Here is a 24,130-nt window from a genome sequence, read left to right as displayed (position 1 = left end):
CTACGGTGCCGCAACAAAGACTGATGGTTCTCATCTCTCTCCCTTCCTACCTGTCTGTCCCTCTGTCTCTGTCAAAAAAAAATTTTTTATTTTCATAATATATATTCAATTCCCTTAGCCACTTCCAGCTTTTGTGCCTACACAAATAAGTGACCAATTTATCACTATATAAGGGAGAGCAATATACCTGACCTGTGGTAGCAAAGTGGATAAACTGTCAACCTGGAATGCTGAGGTCACAGGTTCACACCTGGGCTTGCCTGGTCAAGGCACTTACAGGAAGCAACTATTAAGTTGATGCTTCCTGCTCGTCCTCTCTTCCTCTCTCTCCTCTCTCTAAAATGGGGGTAGGGAGAGCAATATTCTTATCTACTTACACATAAATGAGAAAAATCTACAATCCCAAATGTAACTCCAAAATTTAAAGGAAGAGGGAAAAGAATCAAAGCATCTGTAAATATACTGTAAGTAATAACATATACTGTTCCTCACTTCCTAAAATTTCACTTAAGAAATTGTCATTTCTGGAAGTGCCAGTGTAATGTCAAAAAAACAAAACAAACATGCCCATGTCTAACAACTTGAAAAAACTGACAGGCTTCACTGCTTTGAACACCCCAAATAAATAGATTCCAAGGATACTCTATTTTTTTCATTCATTCAGCAACAATGTATTTACTAAGCAACTATGTATCAAGGGAGAGGCAATGAGAATCAACCATGTTCATGGACACATTGTATTGAATGAGTCTGACAAGATCCTTGTCCCATTCCTATGGTCTTCAACAGGGAAGTACAGAACTGAAAAAGGGTTCTGGAAATTTGGGGGCAAAGGGAGTATGTTTTTCTGTCTGCTTCCTTATACCTTCTAAGGGAGACATTCTTAAATAGTTACATAAAGGGAAAGTTGAGTCAATACCAGTGACTCAGAGGAACTCACATCCCCAAAGGTAGGAGAAAGATTAATGAAAAAATAATTTCAAAAGTGGTGAGAAGAGGCCTGACCCTGTGGTGGTGCAGTGGATAAAGTGTCGCCCTGAAATGCTGAGGTCGCTGGTTCAAAACCCTGCACTTCTCTGGTCAAAGCACATATGGGAGTTGATGCTTCCTGCTCCTCCCCCTTTCTCTTTTTCTCTCTCTCTCCTCTCTAAAGTGAATAAATAAATTTAAAAAAAAAAAAAAAAAAGGGTGCTGAGAAGAGCCTCACCAGGTAGTGGCGCAGTGGATAGAGCATTGGACTGGGACACAGAGGACCCAGGTTAGAAACCCTGAGGTTGATGGCTTAAGAGCAGACTCACCAGCTTTAGTGCAGGGTCACTGGCTTGAGTGTGTAGTAGTCATGACCCCATGGTCGCTGGCTTGAAGCCCAAGGTCATTGGCTTGAGCAAGAGGTCAACAGCTCTGCTGTAGCCACCCCCCTCAAGGCACATGAGAAAGCAATCAATGAACTAAGGAGACTAGGGAGCCATAACGAAGAACTGATGCTTCTCATCTCTCTCCCTTCCTGTCCGTCCCGATCTAGCCCTCTCTCTGTCACAAAAATAAAAAAAAGTGGTGAGAAGAAAATAAAGATGTAGTTGGATGATCTAATATAAATGGGGTTCTCAGGCAAGGCCTCACTGAGAAACAGACATGTACAAGTAAAACTTAAGTCTTATACTATCATTACAAATAACTGAAACTACTATAAAGTAACAAAAACTACCAATTTTTAATATTAGTTCTCACCAATACTGTAATTCCATTTATTAACCTGCGGTTATTACCTTGCAAGTACAGCTATCCAAATTCGTTCTCTAGCAAATCAACAACAGGTAGGAGGGCCTTAGTTACCTCACTTGACTTTGAACACTACTCTCTAAACAAAAAGCAGCAGCTTTTTCCCATTGGTTCAGGCAGTTTTTAATAATCACCGTTCACACACCTAACGCAGCTAACAAAAGAGAAAGATTCACACCCGCGGGGCTGAGCACGACTGTTCCCGCGCACCGGGGTGCGCAGGGTCTTCCTGCGAGATGCGTGTCCCCTGCCCCCAGGATCCACCCTGGGAGCCCACTGGAGCCCGGGACGCGCGGGCTCCAGGTCGGCCGCGGGGGCGTGGCGAACCCGGCGCCTGCCTTTGTTGTTCCTCGTGGAGTGCGGGGGGAGGGGCGGCCCGGAGCCCGCGAGGCCAGCAGCTGGCCCCGGACCTTGTCGCGTGGCCTCCCGGCCTCTAAGAGCGCGTAAACCCACCTTCTTGTAGTGCTTGCCCAGCCAGACCCGCACCGAATCCAGCTGGGACACTGTCTCCGAGCTCTCCCAGAACTTGGTGGCCGGGCCCCCGTCCTTCCGCCGAAAAGCGGCCAGGCCCGTGGCCACCGCTGCGCCTCCCGCACCCGCGGCGCTCGCCGCCGCCCCCGGCCCGCCGCCGCCTGCTGCCGTGGCCATCGTCGCCGTCCGTCGTCCTCACCGCCTGGCCTGGCCGGGCCCTCGCGGCGTCCCCCGTTCGCACCAGCGCGCGCGCGCGGTGCCGCCACGGCCGCCTCCCGGCACCGCCCAGCCAACCCCCTTCCGGCGCGGAAACCGCCCCGCCCCGTCGCGGACCAGCGGCCTAACCGAATAGGGCACGCGCGCACGCATGCGCACGTCTCGCGCTGGAGTCGGGTGCCCCGGGACAACTCTTCCTCTTGCGTATTCTTCCGCTTGGTGCTGGCTGCGCTCTTGTCTGCTATCCAGCCTGGGCCTCCGTGTGTCGAGTCGTTATGAGGTCAACAACTGCATGGAGGTTCTCCGTCGTCGCCGGCCACCAGGAGAGAAAAGGGCTGATGTGAGAAATTCCGAAAGGAAAGCCCGTTTTGGGTGTCGAGTGCTGGTTTAGGAACCCACTCGCGGGATGGGAATCGGCGCCTGCCCCCTTGCCCTGCGACCCTCTATTCCAGGTGGCCGCGTCAGCCTTTGTAAACAGCCATCTGGGATGACCATGCGGGACTTCCCTTGGCCTCACACACCTTCCTCCCCATCATGGCTCCGGCCATACCGCTTTATTTGTGCCTCAGGGCCCTTGGAACTGCTATTCCCGAGACCTGCAGTTCTTTCCCTCTGACTGTCACTTAAACGCTTTAAAATTCATAAAGGTACTCCAAAAAAGCGATCCCTGACCGTACAATCTTGAACAGGTAATCAAACTCGACATTCACTGCGTAATAACACTCGCCACGATCTGGTATTTTTCTTATCCACTACATGAACTACATGAGAACCTAGTCTTGACCTGTTCACAGGTGTACCATCAGTGCCGGAAACAGGGCCTGTCAATATCGTTTAATAAATATTTAATGAACAAACGACCTACAGAGAGGCAGATTTGAAATGAACAAAGTATGAATGGCCATTATGGATTTATGAACATAATGCTATGTGACCCCAGAATAGTAAATGACTAATTGTGACAGTCTGGTGAATTTTTGAAACTTAATTTTTAAGAATGAATAAAATGCGGAAGAGGCGGTGCTGGCACTGGAGTGGCTGGTGACTGAGGATCAGGTAACTCAGAAACTGAGAGGACTGCACAGTGACGAACCAGGGGCTGATCGCCTCCTGACCAGCCTCTCACTGTGGACCCACTCCAGGATTCCCAAGGCCGGTCCCCTGATGTCCATTTCTTACAGGTTTTCCTCAAGCACTTTAAAATCTCCTTAAGTGAAGACAGGGATCAATGATCCCGTGGTCGCTGGCTTGAGCCCAGAGGTTGCTGGCCTGGAGCCCCAGTCAAGGCACTTATGAAAAGCAATCAACAACTAAAATGACGCAACCATGAGCTGATGCTTCTGATTTCTCTACCTTCCTGTCTATCTCCTAAAAAAAATAAATTAAATAAATAAAAATGAATAGGATTTGATGGGAAGGAATGACATTTCTGACACACAGAAAAAAACAAGAACAAAGGTATTAAAGTGTGAAAGCATGGCCTGACCTGTGGTGGCGCAGTGGATAAGGCGTCAACCTGGAAATGCTGAGGTCACCAGTTCGAAACCCTGAGCTTGCCTGGTCAAGGCACATATGGAAGTTGATGCTTTCAGCTCCTCCCCCCCTTCAATCTCTCTCTCTCTCTCTCTCTCTCTCCCCCTCTCCTCTCTAAAATAAATAAATAAAAATTAAAATTAAAGTGTGAAGCATGCGTGGTGACACTCTCCTTGGCCGTGACTGATTTGCTCAGTGGATATAGCATCTTCCCTGTGCAGAGGTTGTGGGTTTCATCCTGGGTTAAAGCACATCTGAGAAGCCACTAATGAGTGCACAACTAAGTGGAATAACTAAGTGGAAAAATGAGTTGATGCTTCTCTCTCTCTCTCTGTAACCTTCCTTCACCACCTCTCAATGAAAAAATTTTAAACAGAAGGAAAAAAAAAAAAGAAACTCTCCTTAAGCCTGATCAGGCAGTGCACTGGATAGAGCATTGGTCTGGGATGCTGAGGACCCAGGTTCGAACCCTTGAGGTCACTGACTTGAACTCGGGCTCATCCAGCTTGAGCATAGGGTTGTTGGATTGAATGTGGGATCATAGATATGACACCATGGTTGCTGGTTTGAACCCAAAGGTCGCTGGCTTGAAGCCCAAGGTTGCTGGCCTGAGCCCAAAGGTCACTGGCTTGAAGCCCAAGGTTGCTAGCTTGAGCAAGGGGTCACTCGGTCTGCTATAGCCTCCCCTCCCCATCAAGGCACATATGAGAAAGCAATCTATAACAACTAAGATGCCTCAACAAAAAATTGATGCTTCTCATTTCTCTCCCTTCCTGTCTGTCCCTCTTGCTTAAAAAAAGAAAAAAGAAAAAAAGAATGATAATAGCTGATGTTTATGGTGCACTTATGAGCAGCACCCTCAAAGAACTCAGACTTCAGCCCTGTCCAATAGCTTGGTTGGTTTTATTTATCCTTTTCAAGACTTTATTCCATTTTTTAGAGAGGAGAGAGAGAGAGAGAGAGAGAGGAGGAAGCATCAACTCCCATATCTGCCTTGACCAGGCAAGCCCAGGGTATCGAACCAGCAACCTCACCATTCCAGGTTGACGCTTTATCCCATTGGGCCATCACAGGCCAGGCTAGCTTGGTTGGTTTTAAAGTGTCACTCCAAAGCACAGAGGTTAACAGTTCGATTCCTGTTCAGGGCACATGCAGGACACAGACCAATGTTACTCATTCTCTCCCTCTCTCCCTTCCTTTCTCTCTAGAATCAATAAATAAGATTTTTAAGCCTGACCTGTGGTGGCACAGTGGATAAAGAGTCGACCTGGAAATGCTGAGGTCGCCGGTTCAAAACCTTGGGCTTGCCTGGTCAAGGCAGATATGGGAGTTGATGCTTCCTGCTCCTCCCTCCCCCTTCTCTCTCTCTCTTTCACTCTCTCTCCTCTCTAAAAATTAATAAAATTTTTTTTAAAAAATTAAAAAAAAAAAGATTTTTTAAAAAGAACAAGGCAGGCCCTGGTCGGTTGGCTCAGCGGTAGAGCATCGGCCTGGCGTGCGGGGGACCAGGGTTCGATTCCCGGCCAAGGCACATAAAAGCGCCCATTTGCTTCTCCACCCCCACCCCCTCTTTCCTCTCTGTCTCTCTCTTCCCCTCCCGCAGCCAAGGCTCCATTGGAGCAGGGATGGCCTGGGCGCTGGGGATGGCTCCTTCGCCTCTGCCCCGGGCGCTGGAGTGGCTCTGGTCGCAGCAGAGCGACGCCCCGGAGGGGCGGAGCGTCGCCCCCTGGTGGGCAGAGCATCGCCCCTGGTGGGCGTGCCGGGTGGACCCCGGTCCGACGCATGCGGGAGTCTGTCTGGCTGTCTCTCCCCATTTCCAGCTTCAGAAAAATACAAAAAAAAAAAAGAACAAGGCAAACAAAAAAACCTCACACTTTAGCCTGACCAGGCGGTGGCGCAGTGGACAGAGCATCGGACTGGGATGCGGAAGGAGCCAGGTTCGAGACCCCGAGGTCGCCAGCTTGAGTGCGCGCTCATCTGGTTTGAGTAAGGCTCACCAGCTTGGACCCAAGGTTGCTGGCTCCAGCAAGGGGTTGCTCGGCCTGCTGAAGGCCCGCGGCCAAGGCACATGTGAGAAAGCAATCAATGAACAACTCAAGATGTTGCAATGAAAAACTAATGATTGATGCTTCTCATCTCTCTCCTTTCCTGTCTGTCTGTCCCTGTCTATCCCTCTCTCTTACTCTCTGTCTCTGTAAAAATAAATAAATAAATAAATAAAATTTAAAAACAAACATAAAAAAACAAAAACAAACGTCACACTTTAGAAATAATGAGCCTGACTTGTGATAGTGCAGTGGATAAAGTGTTGACCTGGAATGCTGAGTTTGCCGGTTTGAGGCTGGACTGCCCAGTCAAGGCACATATGAGAAGCAACTACGAGTTGCCTCCTGCTTCTCCCCCCTTTCTCTCTCTCTAAAAATCAATAAGTAAGATCGTACAAAAGTATTTTTTAAAAAGAACGATAAGCCCTGGCCAGTTGGCTCAGTGGTTGACCGTCAGCCTGGTGTGCAGGAGTCCTGGGTTCAATTCCCGGCCAGGGCACACAGGAGAAGCACCCATCTGCTTCTCCACCCCTCCCCTTCTCCTTCCTCTCTGTCTCTCTCTTCCCCTCCCGCAGCCAAGGCTCCATTGGAGCAAACTTGGCCCGGGGCACTGAGGATGGCTACATGGCCTCTGCCTCAGGTGCTAGAATGGCCCTGGTTGCAACAGAGCAACACCCCAGATGGGCAGAGCATCGCCCCCTGCTGGGCATGTCGGGTGGATCCCAGTCGGGAGCATCAGGGAGTCTGTCTGACTGCCTCCCCATTTCCAACTTCAGAAAAATGCAAAAAAAAAAAAAAAAGACTCAATAAATAAAAAATAAAAAAGAACTATAATAGCTAGTGTTTATGGCACACTTATGTTATGACCTATGGTGCCCTGTGCTCAATACACCTACATTCCTGCAGATAAGGATATTGAAGCAGAGAGAGGTTAAGTAACTTGCTAGCTATTATTGAAGTCCAGTTTTTGAACCCAGTAGTTAGACCCTGAAGTACTACTCTTCCCTCTCCCAAATACAATGTTTTCTAGTAATAGTATGTGAGAAAAGCAGAGGAGATGCACTGGAGTTCAAAAAGGTATTTTATTTGCTTGGAGCCAAACAGAGAGAAATCAGTACTTCCAGGGCAGTGGTTTTCCAACCTGTTTGCTCAAATAACTTCTAAATTAATTTTGAAAACCAAAATTTTTTTTTTTTTTTTTAGAAAGACATTTTTTCACGCCCCAAATAAATGCTGGTTTATAAAAACCAATGTGTTTCCCTGTGAAGTCCTTCATGTGATCAGACTAAAAATGATCATTTTAAACCTTTTTTTTTTTTTTGTATTTTTCTGAAGCTAGAAATGGGGAGGCAGTCAGTCAGACTCCCGCATGCACCAGACTGGGATCCACCCGGTACGCCCACCAGGGGGCGATGCTCTGCCCATCTGGGGCGTCGCTCTGTTGCGACCAGAGCCATTCTAGCGCCTGAGGCAGAGGCCATGGAGCCATCCCCAGCACCCGGGCCATCTTTGCTCCAATGGAGCCTCGGCTGCGGGAGGGGAAGAGAGAGACAGAGAGGAAGGAGAGGGGGAGGGGTGGAGAAGCAGATGGGTGCTTCTCCTGTGTGCCCTGGCCAGGAATCGAACTCGGGACTTCCGCACGCCAGGCCGACGCTCTACCACTGAGCCAACCGGCCAGGGCTAAACCTTTTCTTTTTTTTTTAATTTTTTTTTTAATTTATTCATTTTAGAAAGGAGAGAGAGGAGAGAGAGAGAGAAGGGGGGGAGGAGCAGGAAACATCAACTCCCATATGTGCCTTGACCAGGCAAGCCCAGGGTTTTGAACCGGCAACCTCAGCATTTCCAGGTCGATGCTTTATCTACTGTGCCACCACAGGTCAGGCAACCTTTTCTTTTTTAAAATTTACTCACTTTAGAGAGGAGAAAGAGAGAGAGAGAAGGGAGAAAAGGGGGGAGGAGCAGGAAGCATCAACTCTCAATGCGCTTTGACCAGGAAAGGCCAGGGTTTTAAACTGGCGACATCAGCGCTCCAGGTTGACACTTTATCCATTGCACCACCACAAGCCAGACTAAAAATGAGACTTTTTTTTTTTTTTTTTTTGCATTTTTCCGAAGCTGGAAACGGGGAGGCAGTCAGACTCCTGCATGCACCCGACCGGGATCCACCAGGCATGCGCACCAGGGGGCGATGCTCTGCCCCTCTGGGGCGTTGCTCTGTTGCATCCAGAGCCATTCTAGCACCTGAGGCAGAGGCCACAGAGCCATCCTCAGCACCCGGGCCATCTTTGCTCCAATGGAGCCTTGGCTGCAGTAGGGGAAGAGAGACAGAGAGGAAGGAGAGGGGGAGGGGTGGAGAAGCAGATGGGCGCTTCTCTTGTGTGCCCTGGCCGGGAATTGAACCCAGGACTCCTGCATGCCAGGTTGACGTTCTACCACTGAGCCAACCGGCCAGGGCCTAAAGATGATAATTTTAAAAGTCCCACCCCAACCAAATTAAATAATTGAAGAGTGCATTTTAAAGATGGACATTTTTAAATAAAATGGCTACATCACTTTTTAAAGTTTTCATTTTGATATTACCTCAAACTTTAAAAAGTTACAAGTACAATACAAAGAACATTCTTTTCTTGAATCATATTACTGTAGTATGTTGCTTACATCATGCCCATCGCTCAAAAATGCGTGTTTTCTACACACGTCTATTCTCTTACATAATTATCACAATAACATTAAAACTGTCCTCAGACCCCAGTCAAGTTTTTCTTGTTGCCTCATAAAGGTCCCTTATACCAAAGTTTCCAGATCAGAATCATACATCAGATCAAGTTTCAAGTCTCCTTCAATCTGGACCAGTTCCTCAGTCTTTAACACTGACAACTTGAAAGACTGCAAGCCACTTATTTTGTAGAATGTCCATCAGTTTGAGTTTGGCTATGTTCTCCATGCTGTGTTCTCTTCTTTTCACACAATCAAGTGGCTCATGACTTCACTGTCAGTACTGATGACTTGATTAAGAGATTATCTACCAGGCTTTTGTGCTGTAAAGCTATCCTTTCTGCCTCTATAATCAATCAGTATTTTCTGGGCGGTATTTTGAAAATATGTAAACATCCCATTCTTCATCAAAATTTCTGTTTATTTTAGTGCTCACTTCGGCAGCACATATACTAAACTTGGAATGATACAGAGAAGATTAGCATGGCCCCTGTGCAAGGATGACAAAAAAAAATTTATTTTTTATTTTTTTTATGTTTATTTTTATGAGACAAACTCAGATGGTTCCAAGCTTGACTAAGTGTACATGTGTAACTTCCTGAAAAATCTGGCTGCCATTACCCTTTATATTCTTTATTTCTTCTTATTAGATATTTTAGTGAAAAAGAGAGGGACAAACAGGGACACACAGACAGGAATGGAGAGACAAGAAGTATTAACTCATAGTTGTGGCATCTTAGTTGTTCATTGATTGCTTTCTCATATGTGCCTTGACCTAGGGCAGGGGCCCCCAAATTTTTTACACAGGGGGTCAGTTCACTGTCCCTCAGACCGTTGGAGGGCCGCCACATACAGTGCTCCTCTCACTGACCACCAGTGAAAGAGGTGCCCCTTCTGGAAGTGCGGCAGGGGGCCGGATAAATGGCCTCGCCTCAGGGAGCTGCATGCGGCCAGCAGCCATAGTTTGGGGACGCCTGACCTAGGGGCTCCAGCCGAGCCAGTGACTCCTTGCTCAAGTCAGTGACCTTGGGCTTCGAGCCAGCGACCTTTGTGCTCAAGCCAGCAACCAGGGGGTCATATCCATGATCCCGTGCTCAAGCTGGCAACCGCAAGGTTTCAAACCTGGGTCCTCAGCATCCCACGTTGATGCTCTGTTCACTGAGCTACCATCTGGTCAGGCTTTCTTTTATTTTCTTTTTAAATTTATTGATTTTAGAGAGAAAGGAGGATGGGAGAAGGAAGTACCTAGTCCTAGTAGTTGCTTCTCATATGTGCCTTGCCCAGGCAAGCCCACGGTTTCGAACAAGCAACCTCACATTCCAGGGAAATGCTTTATCTACCGAGCCTCCATAGATCAGGCTGCATTTTTAGGATTTCTATCAGGTTTGTATCTCTAGCATCTCTGATTCTTTACCTGTTACCATCTCTGACCATTTTTATTTAAAAAAAAATTTTTTTTTTGGCCTGACCTGTGGTGGCACAGTGGATCAAGTGTCGACCTGGAAATGCTGAGGTTGCCAGTTCAAAACCCTGGGCTTGCCTGGTCAAGGCACATATGGGAGTTGATGCTTCCAGCTCCTCCCCCCTTCTCTCTCTCTGTCTCTCCTCTCCTCTCTAAAATGAATAAAATAAATGAATAAATAAATAAATAAATAAAAAGTGAACCTACATTCCTACAATGGAATGTAGAAATTAAAAAAAATATTTTTTGCCTGACCAGGCGGTGGTGCAGTGGATAGAGCATCGGACTGGGATGTGGAGGACCCAGGTTCGAGACCCCGAGGTCGCCAGCTTGAGCGCAGGCTCATCTGGTTTGAGCAAAGCTCACCAGCTTGGACCCAAGGTCGCTGGCTTGAGCAAGGGGTTACTCGGTCTGCTGTAGCCCCACGGTCAAGGCACATATGAGAGAGCAATCAATGAACAACTAAGGTGTTGCAATGAAAAACTAATAATTGATGCTTTTCATCTCTTTCCGTTCCTGTCTGCTCTCTCTCTGTCTCTGTAAAAATAAAAAATAAAAAAAAAAAAAAATTTTTTTTTAAGTGAGAGAAGGGGGACAGACTCCCACATCCACCCCAACCAGGATCCACCCGGCATTCATCTGGGGTTGATGCTCAAATCAACCAAACTATCCTCAACGCCTAAGGCTGATACTCAAACCAATCAAGCCACTGGCTGGGAGATGGGAAGACAGAAACAGATGGTTGCTTTTCATGTGTGCCCTGACTGGGAATCGAACCCAGGACATCTGCATACTGGGCCGATGCTCTATCCACTGAGCCAGCTGGGCAGGGCCTAATTTCTTATTTAATAAAAACAGGCATCTTTCCTTTATGTCTTTGATTATTATATTCTAAACATACTAATTTTAAAGTTATTATCAGGTCATCTCATTCTTTTAATTGCAGTGAATTCATCTCTAGATGCTGATCTTGTTGTTTTTCTTTTGGTAAGGTTTTCTTTTATGTTTTGGGAGCTTAACTATAAGCTCCTTTGAAAAGGAATTCAACACACATCTCTCTCTCTCCCTGGTTTTGTGGTAACCTCTCCTCAATCCTCCAGGAAAGCAGAAACAAGTTTTAAATCGCAACTTGAGACTTTGTTTCCACCATGAAATTGGGGAGAGAGGAGATACAGGCACTAACTGAAAAAATAGCTGGATTTAGGTGTGGATTCAATGTTTTATCTGTTCCTTAAGTATACAACTTCATAGAAACTGTATCTTTATACATGGATGGCTTGTAGTTCTTTATAATTTCTGTTAAATGTGGCCCTGGCCGGTTGGCTCAGTGGTAGAGCATCGGCCTGGCATGCAGGGGTCCCGGGTTCAATTCCTGGCCAGGGCACACAGGAGAAGCACCAATCTGCTTTCTCCACCCCTCCCCCTCTCCTTCCTCTCTGTCTCTCTTCTCCTCCCGCAGCCAAGGCTCCATTGGAGCAAAGTTTGCTCGGGCGCTGAGGATGGCTCTGTGGCCTCTGCCTCAGGTGCTAGAATGGCTCTGGTTGCAAACAGAGCGAAGCCCGAGTATCGCCCCCTGGTGGGCATGCCGGTGGATCCTGGTCGGGCGCATGCGGGAGTCTGACTGCCTCCCCGTTTCCAACTTCAGAAAAATACAAAAAAAAAACCCCAAAAAACAAAAAAACCCAATTTCTGTTAAATTTAGGGGGCCCCATCTAAATCCCTAATTGCAAGTAGCAATCCTGACCCTAGTAATTACATAAGGCACTTCTGCCCATCCCCTCAATAACATTACTTTATAGGTTATAAAAGCCAGACTGCTTCTGTTTCTAAATCTATAGCCCAAAATGATTACAGCTTTTTTTTTTTACACTTGATCTTAGCCAAAAGGCCGAGAAGCAATGTTTTTTGTTTTTTTGTTTTTTGTATTTTTCTGAAGCTGGAAACAGGGACAGTCAGACAGACTCCCGCATGCGACCGACCGCGATCCACCCGGCACGCCCACCAGGGGGCGATGCTCTGCCCACCAGGGAGCGATGCTCTGCCCCTCCGGGGCGTCGCTCTGTCGCGACCAGAGCCACTCCAGCGCCTGGGGCAGAGGCCAAGGAGCCATCCCCAGCGCCCGGGCCATCTTTGCTCCAATGGAGCCTTGGCTGCGGGAGGGGAAGAGAGAGACAGAGAGGAAGGAAGGGGGGGTGGAGAAGCAAATGGGCACTTCCCCTATGTGCCCTGGCTGGGAATTGAACCCGGGTCCCCCCCACGCCAGGCCGACACTCTACCGCTGAGCCAACCGGCCAGGGCCGCAATGCTCTTTTTTTTTTTTCTTTGTATTTTTCTGAAATTGGAAACGGGAAGGCAGTCAGACAGACTCCTGCATGCGCCCAACTGGTGTCCACCCGGCATGCTCACCAGGGAGCAATGCCCATCTGGGGCGTTGCTCTGTTGCAACCAGAGCCATCCTAGCTCCTGAGGCAGAGGCCACAGAGCCATCCTCAGCGCCTGGGCCAACTTTGCTCCAATGAAGCCTTGGCTGCGGGAGGGGAAGAGAGAGACAGAGAGGAAGGAGAGGGGGAGGGGTGGAGAAGCAGATGGGCGCTTCTCTTGTGTGCCCTGGCCGGGAATTGAACCCGGGACTCCTGCACGCCAGGCCGACACTCTACTTCTGAGCCAACCGGCCAGGGCCAGATTACAGCTCTTTGTTTCTGGTCAGCATAAATGGTTATCTTGCTTATACTTACCTTAAAAAGAAAAAATAATTTTATTGATTTTAGCAAAAGAGGGAGAGTAAAATTATCTTGTTTCTGAATAATCTTTTCTTATTAATTCTACCATGTGTTCGGAACAAAGAGAGTGACATCAAAGTGTGTATAAAATACTATCTTGACCAGAAGTCAGTTTCATTCATTCTTCTTTGAAAAGATTTTATTTATTGATTTTACAGAGCAGATAGAAAAACAGGAAGCATCAACTTGCAGTAGTTGCTTCTCGTGTGTGTCTTGACCAGGCAAGCCTAAGGTTTTGAACCAGCAACCTTACCATTACAGGTTGATGCTTTTTTTTATTCACTGCACCACCACAGATCAGGCTCATTCATATTTTGAAAAAAGCCTATGTGTTGCTCTGGCTGGGTATCTTGGGTAGAGCATTGTCCCAGGACACAGAGGTTGCCAGTTTGATTTCTGGTCGGGGGACCTACACAAAGAGATCAATGTTTCTGTTTCTCTCTCTCTCCAAAAATCAATAAAAAAAAATTAAATAGCCTGACCAGGTGGTGGCGCAGTGGATGGAGCGTCGGACTGGGATGAGGACCCAGGTTCGAGACCCCGAGGTCGCCAGCTTGAGCGCTGGCTCATCTGGTTTGAGCAAAGCTCACCAGCTTGGACCCAAGGTCTCTTGCTTCAGCAAGGGGTTACTTGGTCTGCTGAAGGCCCACGGTCAAGGCACATATGAGAAAGCAATCAATGAACTAAGGTGTTGCAATGAAAAACTGATGATTGATGCTTCTCATCTCTCTCCGTTCTGGTCTGTCTGTCTCTACCTATCCCTCTCTCTGACTCTATGTCTCTGTAAAAAAATAAATAAATAAATACATAAATATCCTATGTGTTGGTCCTTTGATTTTACAGAGCAGACGGAGTATCATGTTGGTCCTTTGGCCATATATATATATTTGGGGGGCAGACAGGGACAGACAGGGAGATGAGAAGCATCAATTCTTTGTTGTGGCACCTTAGTTATTCATTGATTGCATTCTCATGTGCCTTGACTGGGGGAGCTCCAGTCGAGCCAGTGACCCCTTGCTTAAGCCAATGACCTTTGGGTTCAAACCAATGACCATGGGGTCATGTCTATGATCCCATGGTCAAGCCAGCAACTTCAGATTATCAAACCTGGATCCTCAGCATCCTAGGCTGATGCTCTACCCACTGTGCCACCATCTGGTCAGGCTACCAATAAATATTTTATAAGATTGAGGATAACTGACTTATACAGTTTGGCTGATGACATAAACTAGAGCTAATGCTAGAAAAGACCAAATTTTTTTTTTTTTTTACAAGGACAGAGAGAGTCAGAGAGAGGAACAGATAGGGACAGACAGGAACGGAGAGAGATGAGAAGCATCAATCATCAGTTTTTTGTTGTGACACCTTAGTTGCTCATTGATTGCTTTCTCATATGTGCCTTAACCATAGGGCTACAGCAGACCGAGTAACCCCTTGCTCAAGCCAGAGACCCTGGGTCCAAGCTGGTGAGCTTTGCTTAAACCAGATGAGCCCATGCTCAAGCTGGTGACCTCGGGGTCTCGAACCTGGGTCCTCTGCATCCCAGTCTGACGCTCTATGTACTGCGCCACCACCTGGTCAGGCGAAAAGATCGATTTTATAACCATGTTACTGCATATGAAAAGTTATACTTGGTTACCCAAATCCCTGTATTTCTGCAGAATGAGTAGGAAACAGAAATGGAGGTTTCTAGAGATGTTAGCAAAGAATGAAATCAAGAGACTTGAACACAGGACAAAAAGACAGTGCTAAGGAAATGACCAGGAAACGTGAAATATGTGGGAGGAATGGAAAAAGATATACTAACTAGCACCTACGTTAATACAAAGTGCACCTAAACAGATACAACTGTTCATTAAAAATAATTCAAGGGCCCTGGCCAGTTGGCTGGGTGGTAAAGCACCAGCCTGATGTGTGGATGTCCCAGGTTCAATTCTGGGTCAGGACACACATGTCGACCCCTCCCCCTCTCGTTTCTTTCTCTTCTCCTGTAGCCATGGCTGAACTGGAGTGAGTTGGCCCCAGATGCTGAGGATGGCCCCATGGCCTTCGCTTTAAGTGCTAAGAGCTTGGTTGCTGAGCAAAGGAGCAAGGCCCCAGATGGGCAGAGCATCGCCCCCTGGTGGGCATGCAGGGTGATTCCGGTAGGCACATGCGGGACAGTCTGTGTGACTGCCTCCTTGCTTCTGACTTCGGAAAAATAGTAAAAAAAAAAAAAAAAGATACATGAGAGAAGCAACTGTCCATTGATGCTTCCCACTTCTCCCCCCTTTCTCTTGCCTCTCTCTAAAATGAATAAAATTGTTTACGCCTGTACACACATCCAGCCCTCCGGACATATTGTTGTGTCTATCTTCAGGACTTGCCCCTTGTTCCACCTGGACTGTTTTGTTCACACCGTTCTTTTCCCCTGATGTTGCCAGTCAGGAGTAAATTCCTTTCAACCCCTCAGACACGTATATGTCCTCCTCGCATTTACCACTTTTATTTGCTTGACACAATGTTTTCATCTTCTTTAACAGGCGCTACAGCCCCTTGAGGACAGGGTCTGTATCCTCCACCCCTACTTGGCAGCTGCTATATAGCTCACTCTAATGTCTGCGCAGGGATCACTCCCCACACATAATAGTATCACCATGCCCAGCTCAGAGTAAGGTAATAATTACTTGAATGAATGAATGATGTTCCATACCCACCCTTCTGTCCAAGTAGAAACAATAAATTTCTGTTGAATTTGGACAAAAATGACAGGATATGGCGCTGATTCTTGCTCGATCCCGAATGGCTCCATCTTAAGAGCATATTCCACGTCTCTCCGTTTGTAAGCTCCTGACGCAGCTTCAGAGCTGCCCATACTGAGTTCTCGCCTTCTGAAGTTGGATTCCACTAAACTCCCCCAGGAGCCTCCTCTGAAGGACTGCGGCACACAGCGGGGACAATGCGCTTTCCCACTGGAGGCGACAGGTCGGAGGGCGGGACCGCCAGACCCGCCCAGCAGCCCTCTGACCCGCGGTCTCTCCGCGACCGGCCAAGTGCCACCTGGTCCCTTCCCTAGCGTGGTACATTTACAATGCTCTGTCTCGTTGATTTCCTCTCCTAACAATCTCGTGAGGCAGAAGTTCTCACCTCCCTAAAGAAAGAGAACATCGGAGGGGATATGGAGCAGAAGAGAAGGGTAACAACGAGGAGTGGTGGGGAAGAAGGATGGAAGCCTTGAATCCAAGTTGGATTTCTTTCCCGGCTCAACCCTGTCCCGGCCTGTTTTCTTCCTAATTCCCACCTGGAGGCTCGCGGCCGGATGCCGCCGAGAGGCGCGGCTGCGAGCAGACCCCGGCGCCCCCACAGCCGTCTCGGTGCCCACCCCTTCGCGACTCTGCCGGAAGTCCCGCCTGCGCCCGCCCGGCCATCACCCATAGGGCCTGGCGCCGAGGTCTCGCCGCGGGTTGGCCGCCCACCGGCGTGAGCCTCAGAAGACCACTGCGAGCCCCAGGACGGTGACCCGCTCAAGATCCGATGAGACGCAGAGTCGGACGCGGGAGGCGGAGCCGAGGCGCGAGGCCGTGAGCGCCCAGGCGGCCGGCGGGACTTCCGCCCCAGGACCCGGAAGTTGCCGCGCCACCGCTGGTGGGAGTTGTAGTCCGGCTGTGGTTGGGGGGGGGCCCGCGGCTCATGCGCGGTGCACCGAGGCTTGTTTCACATCTGTAACAACAGGTGAATTGGGCTTTTTATTTTCCCCTTTCGTGCCCCCTTGAGGAGCTTGCCGCGGCTGGGGGTGATCGGCGCGAGTAGGGGTCCGAGTCCGACCGTCTGCTTGGCGGAGAGTGGGGCGGAGAAGCGGGCGGGCCCGAAGAGCAGGCCGGGCATCCTAGGCCTGTCCGGGAAGCCGGCGGGGCCGATCCGTGGGCAGCCAGGCCTCGGCCTGCCGTTGCCATGGAGTCGGGGCGGGGGCGGGGGCCAGACGGGTCCGCAGGGGCCGGCTTGGTAGCCAGGGGCTCCGCGGGGGCCGCGGGAGAGGCAGCTTCATTGGCGCAACGATGCGTCCGCCTCTGGGGATGCTCTGTTTCCCGGGGCAGGGCCTGGGGAAAGCCCCTGGAGTGCCCTGGGACCTTTGTCTGCCCCTCATACGGCCTGGACCGTTCGTCCAAAGGGAAGCCTGGTGCAATCTTGCCCCCTTCGGTTGTCCCGTTTTGCACCGACCTTGTCACTGGGGGAGGCCAAGGGGTGAGGTGTTCTTTGTTTGCTGGTGGTGCCTTTCCCCATTTCGCAGGAGAGGACCTCATGCATGTTGGGTTCTTTGTTTTCAGTGAAGTGGAGTTCCAAGGGTCGTCAGAACCCTCAAGCCAGGAGTAAGGCGTCAGCACGCTGTCTAGCTAGTCCTCTTGTAGCATCATTCGTCACCTTAATTGTGATTTTGCAAGGCAGAGGTTGCCCCGCTTTGCACCCCCAGTCCACAGGGGCTTGCCATACACTGTAGCAGGTGGACCGCAGATGGCCACTTGCAGACGCGCAACCCGATTTTGGCTGCAACTTACTGGCCAGAGTGAAATGAGACATTGTCTGATGGTTTCCTTTGCAGTTTCTTTTAAGACAGTAACCCCACTGTCATTATGGGTGTTGACCTCATCTTAAAATTTACACTTACATCTTGGACTTTTGGAGTTTCCAAGAGGGAGGACTCTTGATAAAGTATTTAGAATTTAGAATAGTGCTCTTTATTTGTGTAGCTGTTTAAGGTGCAGCAAGTACATCCTTTGCTAATTTTTTTCCAACCTGTAAAGAGTATCCCTTTACCTCCAAAAGGCATTTACTCTCCATGTGTTTTAATTTATGTAGCTGTGGTCCAAAGTTTATCAGTTGGACACTTCTTGCCCCTTTCAACTTTTGAAGACGTTACTACCAACTGTTATTTCAAAGACTGACCCTTGGGACATCTACGCAATAGCATGATATCTTGGGAATGAGAGAAGTAGTGTAGTATTATAAGCCAGGTAAGCTTTGGAGCTCAGTTTTGAACTGCTGATTTATATGCTGCCCTGTGGCAGCTGTGGGATCTTGGGCAAGTTGTGTAACCTCTGGGAAAGAATTCCTACCTCACTGGGTAGTTGCATAGATTAAGTGAGATAATGTCTATTGAAGTTCTTGGTAAACTATGAAAATGGTGTTTGATGTCTAGTTCTTTCTGCAGACCGGAAGAGCTGCTGTACCTGCCTTAGATAAGTTAGCCTTAGTCATGATGGGAACGGAACTCAAAACTGCGGCAGGCTGTGCTCTGGGCTTGGAGAAAATGCTTCCAGAACTCTAAGCCCCTCTCCCATGAGTTCTCTTCCTTGGTATCTTACAGCTGTCCACATAGGGCAGCCCACAATTTCCTGGGTCTAGAGTGGGTCATGGCAGATCCTGAAGTCCGGTCATTGTGTCCAGTGTGTGTGTGTTTCATGCCACTATCAAAACTTGTCCTTGTTGTCAGAGTTAGTAAATGAATTTCAATGATGGGGAGCAACTTCCTTTCCCCGAGGGGGCCATCTCTGTAGTGACCCAGCCTTGTGCTTCCAGGAGGAGGCCCAGCCTCGTGATGAGGAATAATACCAAGGAGAGAATTCAGCTCCAGCACAGAAGCCTTCGGAATCTGAGACTTTCACTGCTCTTGTGAGGTGAGTTGATTTAGCCATGCACGCAAAGCAGCCGTGGATTTTATGTTCAGCCACACTGGAAAGCAAAATGCATGTATTAAATTTATTTGTGACTGTCTTAGAAGAAGAGGGTCATTTTTAGTTAGTCATTACGGGAGCTCTCTATCTTTTAATCATCCCATAGTGACTCTACCTGGAGTTAAGTAGTGTGTTTCATTAAGCAAGAAAACTTGACATCATATTATTTTACTTAATCTCTAAATTATTTAAGGATTGGGGACTTTTAAAAAGGAGATCCAAGACCTGGCCAGATAGCTTGGTTGGTTTGTGCATCATCCCAAAGCAAAGAAATTGTTGGTTTAATCCCTGATCAGAGAGCATACAGGAATAGCTCTATATTCCTCTCTCTCCCTCTCCCTTTCTCTTTCTCTAAAATCAATCAGTAAAATTATTTTTAAAATAAAAAATTAAAATTGCCTGACCTGGCCCTGGCCTGTTGGCTCAGCGGTAGAGCGTCGGCCTAGCGTGCGGAGGACCCGGGTTCGATTCCTGGCCAGGGCACACAGGAGAAGCGCCCATTTGCTTCTCCACCCCTCCGCCGCGTTTTCCCTCTCTGTCTCTCTCTTCCCCTCCTGCAGCCAAGGCTCCATTGGAGCAAAGATGGCCCGGGCGCTGGGGATGGCTCTGTGGCCTCTGCCTCAGGCGCTAGAGTGGCTCTGGTCGCAACATGGCGATGCCCAGGATGGGCAGAGCATCGCCCCATGGTAGGCAGAGCGTCGCCCCTGGTGGGCGTGCCGGGTGAATCCCGGTCGGGCGCATGCGGGAGTCTGTCTGACTGTCTCTCCCTGTTTCTAGCTTCAGAAAAATGAAAAAAAAAAAAAAAAAAAAAAAAAAAAAAATTGCCTGACCTGTGGTGGCACAGTGGATAAAGCGTTGACCTGGAACGCTGAGGTTGCTGGTTCGAAATCCTGGACTTACCTGGTCAAGGCATATACAAGAAGCAACTACAAGAATTGATACTTCCCACTTCTCCCCCCTTTCTCTCTTCTGCTCTCTAAAATCAATAAATCTTTAAAATAAAAAAATAAAATAAAAAGCAAAACCAAAAGTCTATTTATAAACAAATTATAATTTTATTTATTTATTTATTTATTTATTTGTATTTTTCTGAAGTTGGAAACGGGGAGGCAGTCAGACAGACTCCCGCATGCACCCAACCGGGATCCACCCAGCATGCCCACCAGGGGGTGATGCTCTGCCCATCTGGGGTGTTGCTCCATTGCAACCAAAGCCATTCTAGTGCCTGAGGCAGAGGCCACAGAGCCATCCTCAGTGCCTGGGCCAACTTTGCTCCAATGGAGCCTTGGCTGCAGGAGGGGAAGAGAGAGACAGAGAGGAAGGAGAGAGGGAGGGGTGGAGAAGCAGATGTGTGCTTCTGTGTGCCCTGGCTGGGAATCGAACCCGGGACTCCTGCACTCCAGGCTGACGCTCTATCACTGAGCCAACCAGCCAGGGCCTTTTTAAATTATTTTTATTAATTTATTCATTTTAGGGAAGAGAGAGAGTGAGAGAGGAGGGGAGGAGCAGGAAGCGTCCACTGTCATATGTTCTTTGACCGGGCAAGCCCAGGGCTTCGAACCAGCAACCTCAGCATTCCAGGTTGATGCTTGATCCACTGCACCACCACAGGTCAGGCGCAAATTATAATTTTTTTAAGCAAGAAAGTAATATTTCTTTTTTTTTTTTTTTTTTTTACAGAGACAGAGAGTGAGTCAGAGGGAGGGATAGACAGGGACAAACAAGAACGGAGAGAGATGAGAAGCATCAATCATTAGTTTTTTTCATTGCGTGTTGCAACACCTTAGTTGTTCATTGATTGCTTTCTCATATGTGCCTTGACCGCAGGCTTTCAGCAGACTGAGTAACCCCTTGCTGGAGCCAGCGACCTTGAATTCAAGCTGGTGGGCTTTTGCTCAAACCAGATGAGCCCGCGCTCAAGCTGGCGACCTCGGGGTCTCAAACCTGGGTCCTCCACATCCCAGTCCGATGCTCTATCCACTGCACCACCGCCTGGTCAGGCAGAAAGTAATATTTCTTTTTAAAATTTTATTTATTTTTAATTAACTTATTGATTTTAGAGAGAGAGGAAGTGAGAGAGAGAGAAACAGAAACATCAATCTATTAATCTGTTCCTATATGGGCCCTGACTGGGGATTGCACCCACAGCCTTTGTGTATCAGGACAACATTCTAACCCAGTGGTCGGCAAACCGCAGCTCGTGAGCCACATGGCCCCTTGAGTGTGGCTCTTCCACAAACTACCATGTGTGGGCGCTACTTCGATAAGAAATATATCTACCTATATAGTTTAAGTTTAAAAAATTTGGCTCTCAAAAGAAATTTTAGTCGTACTATTGATATTTGGCTCTGTTGACTAATGAGTTTGCCGACCACTGTTAACCAACTGAGCTGTCTGGCCAGGGCATTACTGCTTGATGTTAGAGAGAGAGGAAGGGAGGGAGATAGAGAGACAGAAACATGAATTTGTTGTTCCACCCATCCATGCATTCATTGATTGATTCGTGTATGTGCCCTGACCATAGATAGATAGAACCCGCAGCCTTGGCGCATTGGAACAGCACTCCAACTAACTGAGCTACTTGGCCAGGGTGAAAGTATTATTTCTTAAATAGTCACTTAGATGTTTTAGATTTTATAATATTTAAGTTTTCTTTTTTTGTTTTTTTAATGTACCTTGACTGCGGGCCTTCAGCAGACCGAGTAATCCCTTGCTCGAGCCAGGGATGTAGGGCTCAAGCTGGTGAGCTTTTACTCAAACCAGATGAGCCCTTGCTCAAGCTGGCGACCTCGGGGTCTCAAACCTGGGTCTTCTGCATCCCAGTCCGACGCTCTATCCATTGCGCCACCGCCTGGTCAGGCTATTTAAGTTTTCTTAAGATTAATTGTACCTTTTTTCTTTTATTTTGGATAGAAGGAATCTTTGGAATGTAATTTCTTTTTTTTTTTTTTACAGAGATAGAGAGTCAGAGAGAGGGATAGATAGGGACAGACAGACAGGAAGGGAGAGAGATGAGAAGCATCAATCATCAGTTTTTCGTTGTGACACTTTAGTTGTTCATTGATTGCTTTCTCATATGTGCCTTGACCGCAGGCCTTCAGCAGACCGAGTAACCCTTTGCTCGAGCCAGCGACCTTGGGTCCAAGCTGGTGAGCTTTGCTCAAACCAGATGAGCCCGCGCTCAAGCTGGCAACCTCGGGGTCTTGAACCTGGGTCCTCTGCATCCCAGTCCGACGCTCTAGCTATTGTGCCACCGCCTGGTCAGGCTGGAATGTAATTTCTTAAAGGAAATCGAATCATTGTTGATATTGTATTGAAGTTTTCTCTCTGAGCTACCATATCTTGTTGGCTGAAATTTCCAGCCTCTCTTGGGGAAAGGAGGTTATCTGGGCAGACCTGTGGTGGACCCGAGAGGTTTGGCCCCAGATCAGCCCTCCACGTCCCACTGCCCACAATTTGAGAATGCGAGGGAACAGCAGTCAGGGGCAGGAGTGTAGGCCCCGTTAGCTGCCTGAGATATTGACATTGTCTTGATTTGCTGAGGTACTGTGCAGATGTTTTTTAACTTAAGGCTTGATAATGTTAATGCACCATCTATGATTCTGAGATTGTTGTTTTAAATGAAATTGTTAAACCAGAGGTGTTACTTGTTTTTAAAGTTTGTAGGTACATTCCTCAGTTAAATGTACTAATGAGCAAACTGCAACAACATTTTTTTTGCTAACAACTAAACTTTTAATTTAACATTTGTTATCTCATAGAAACTCCTTCATAAAGTTTTTTTACTATGAACCGCTGCACAGTTAGTCTTTGATACTGTCAGCCCCATTCCTAGAGGTTTAACGAGGCTTGGTGAAAGCCCAGTAAACCAGTTTGGCCTTAAGGCAGTCATCAGTCCTGTTTCCTGATGCCGCTTGAGGGAGGGGTCCCTGTGGAATTTTACTTCGAGAAGTCCCAGGAAAACTGCACCTGTTCTGCTGAGGTGGAAATCTGTGTCTCTCATGATGAAATGCATTTCCTTCTGTCTAACAGGGTTCAGGATGCTTAGGACAGAGACAATTAGAAAAAACCAAAGATCTACTTACTCTAGAGTGGAGATGGCCCTTCTGTCCTTAAGAGGGGACGCAGCAATTGGGGCTCTTTAGTGAAAAGCGTCATTTTTCTCATCTTCTGGACGGTGCCGTCTGTGGGCTCCTGGACCGGGAATATAACCATTGCATCTCGGCTGTCTCTCCTTTTAGGATTCCAGCTTTCCTTCCTGGCCAGAAATGTTCAGCCTGGACTCATTTAGAAAAGGTAAGAATGTCCCTGCACTTGTGACCCCATGCCCTCCCTCCCTGTGATGGGCAGCTGTGAAGACCCCTCCCCAGTGCCCAGTCCCATGGATCACTTCTTTGAGCCCCCTTCCGGTGTTCTTCAGCCTCCTTTGCATGGTGCTCGTGCCATCCCTTGCTCAGGCCTTGGTAGACATTTGCCAGCCGCCCTCCAGAATGCCCTTTCACATAGTCAGTCTTTATCGAAATCCTACCAGTTTCCTTAGGCCCGTGTTTTATACCATTTCCTCCATGAACCTTTCTCAACTCTGTCCACCAAATGCAGCCTCTCTTCTCTCCAACTTCCCTCAGCACCATACCTGTACTTTCTTGAGCTTGGTCTATATGATGAATGAAATGTTGCACCACTAGATTAGAAGCTCCCTGCAGCCAGGGCCTGTGTGCATGTTTTATCATCCACAGTACCTGGCAGTGTTTTACAAATGGTGGGCCTCAGTAAACGCTGGTAGAAATGGACCGGGTCATTGCTATCTTACTGGCCATACGAGCTGTTGAAATCAGTGCCCTCCAGCAGATGGAGTGAAGGGGTTGTATAAGCCAGTGGTCCACAACCCCTGGGCCATTTGGTACTGGTCCACAGAGAAAGAAGAAATAACTTACATTATTTCCGTTTTATTTATATTTAAGTCTGAACGATGTTTTATTTTTTAAAAATGACCAGATTTCCTCTATTACATCTGTCTAAGATTCACTCTTGACGCTTGTCTCAGTCACATGATACATTTATCCATCCCACCCTAAAGGCTGGTCTGTGAAAATATTTTCTGACATTAAACCGGTCCGTGGCCCAAAAAAGGTTGGGGACCACTGGTATAAGCAATGGCTGTAGGGTAGTGTGCAAGAGCTGCTTACCGGAAGTGATGTAGTTGGTGAGGACTTCACGGGCCAAATCCCCAAGGGCTTTGTATGTCTTAGAGCAGGGGTAGTCAACCTTTTTATACCTACCACCCAATTTTTTTATTTTTTTTTTCATTTTTTTTTTTTTCCATTTTTCTGAAGCTAGAAACGGGGAGAGACAGTCAGACAGACTCCCGCATGCGCCCGACCGGGATTCACCCGGCACGCCCACCAGGGGCGATGCTCTGCC

The 24,130-nt window shown here is 47.9% G+C and overlaps 2 protein-coding genes and 1 non-coding gene across 5 annotated transcripts in view; 2 read left to right on the top strand and 1 right to left on the bottom strand.

The window, feature by feature from the left end:
* SMARCC1 (SWI/SNF related, matrix associated, actin dependent regulator of chromatin subfamily c member 1) overlaps positions 1 to 2,553 on the bottom strand; it is a 147,457-nt gene extending 144,904 nt beyond the window's left edge. The window contains exon 1 of the mRNA XM_066245840.1: positions 2,233 to 2,553. Coding sequence (XP_066101937.1) covers positions 2,233 to 2,427 — 195 coding nt within the window. The 5' untranslated portion in view covers positions 2,428 to 2,553. The remainder of the gene's footprint in view (positions 1 to 2,232) is intronic.
* Positions 2,554 to 9,187: 6,634 nt separating this feature from the next.
* LOC136314802 (U6 spliceosomal RNA) lies at positions 9,188 to 9,291 on the top strand. Its single transcript, XR_010727383.1, has one exon. It is a non-coding gene; the product is annotated as a U6 spliceosomal RNA (small nuclear RNA).
* A 6,734-nt stretch (positions 9,292 to 16,025) lies between these two features.
* The window catches only part of DHX30 (DExH-box helicase 30), a 35,210-nt gene continuing 27,105 nt past the window's right edge, over positions 16,026 to 24,130 (top strand). Inside the window, exons 1-3 of one of the 3 annotated variants that reach the window (XM_066244463.1) lie at positions 16,026 to 16,712; positions 18,555 to 18,652; positions 22,951 to 23,005. In XM_066244463.1, the coding sequence (XP_066100560.1) occupies positions 22,978 to 23,005 (28 nt within the window). In that variant the 5' untranslated portion in view covers positions 16,026 to 16,712; positions 18,555 to 18,652; positions 22,951 to 22,977. Of the gene's footprint in view, positions 16,713 to 18,554; positions 18,653 to 20,195; positions 20,321 to 22,950; positions 23,006 to 24,130 lie in introns of those variants that run through there. The other 2 variants (XM_066244465.1, XM_066244464.1) reach the window with 2 other exon arrangements.

This window comes from Saccopteryx bilineata, chromosome 10 (assembly GCF_036850765.1).
Source record: "Saccopteryx bilineata isolate mSacBil1 chromosome 10, mSacBil1_pri_phased_curated, whole genome shotgun sequence".
Lineage (NCBI taxonomy): Eukaryota > Metazoa > Chordata > Mammalia > Chiroptera > Emballonuridae > Saccopteryx > Saccopteryx bilineata.
The sequence above is the reverse complement of the archived record's forward strand: the minus strand, read 5'-3'. Positions and strand labels throughout refer to the sequence as shown.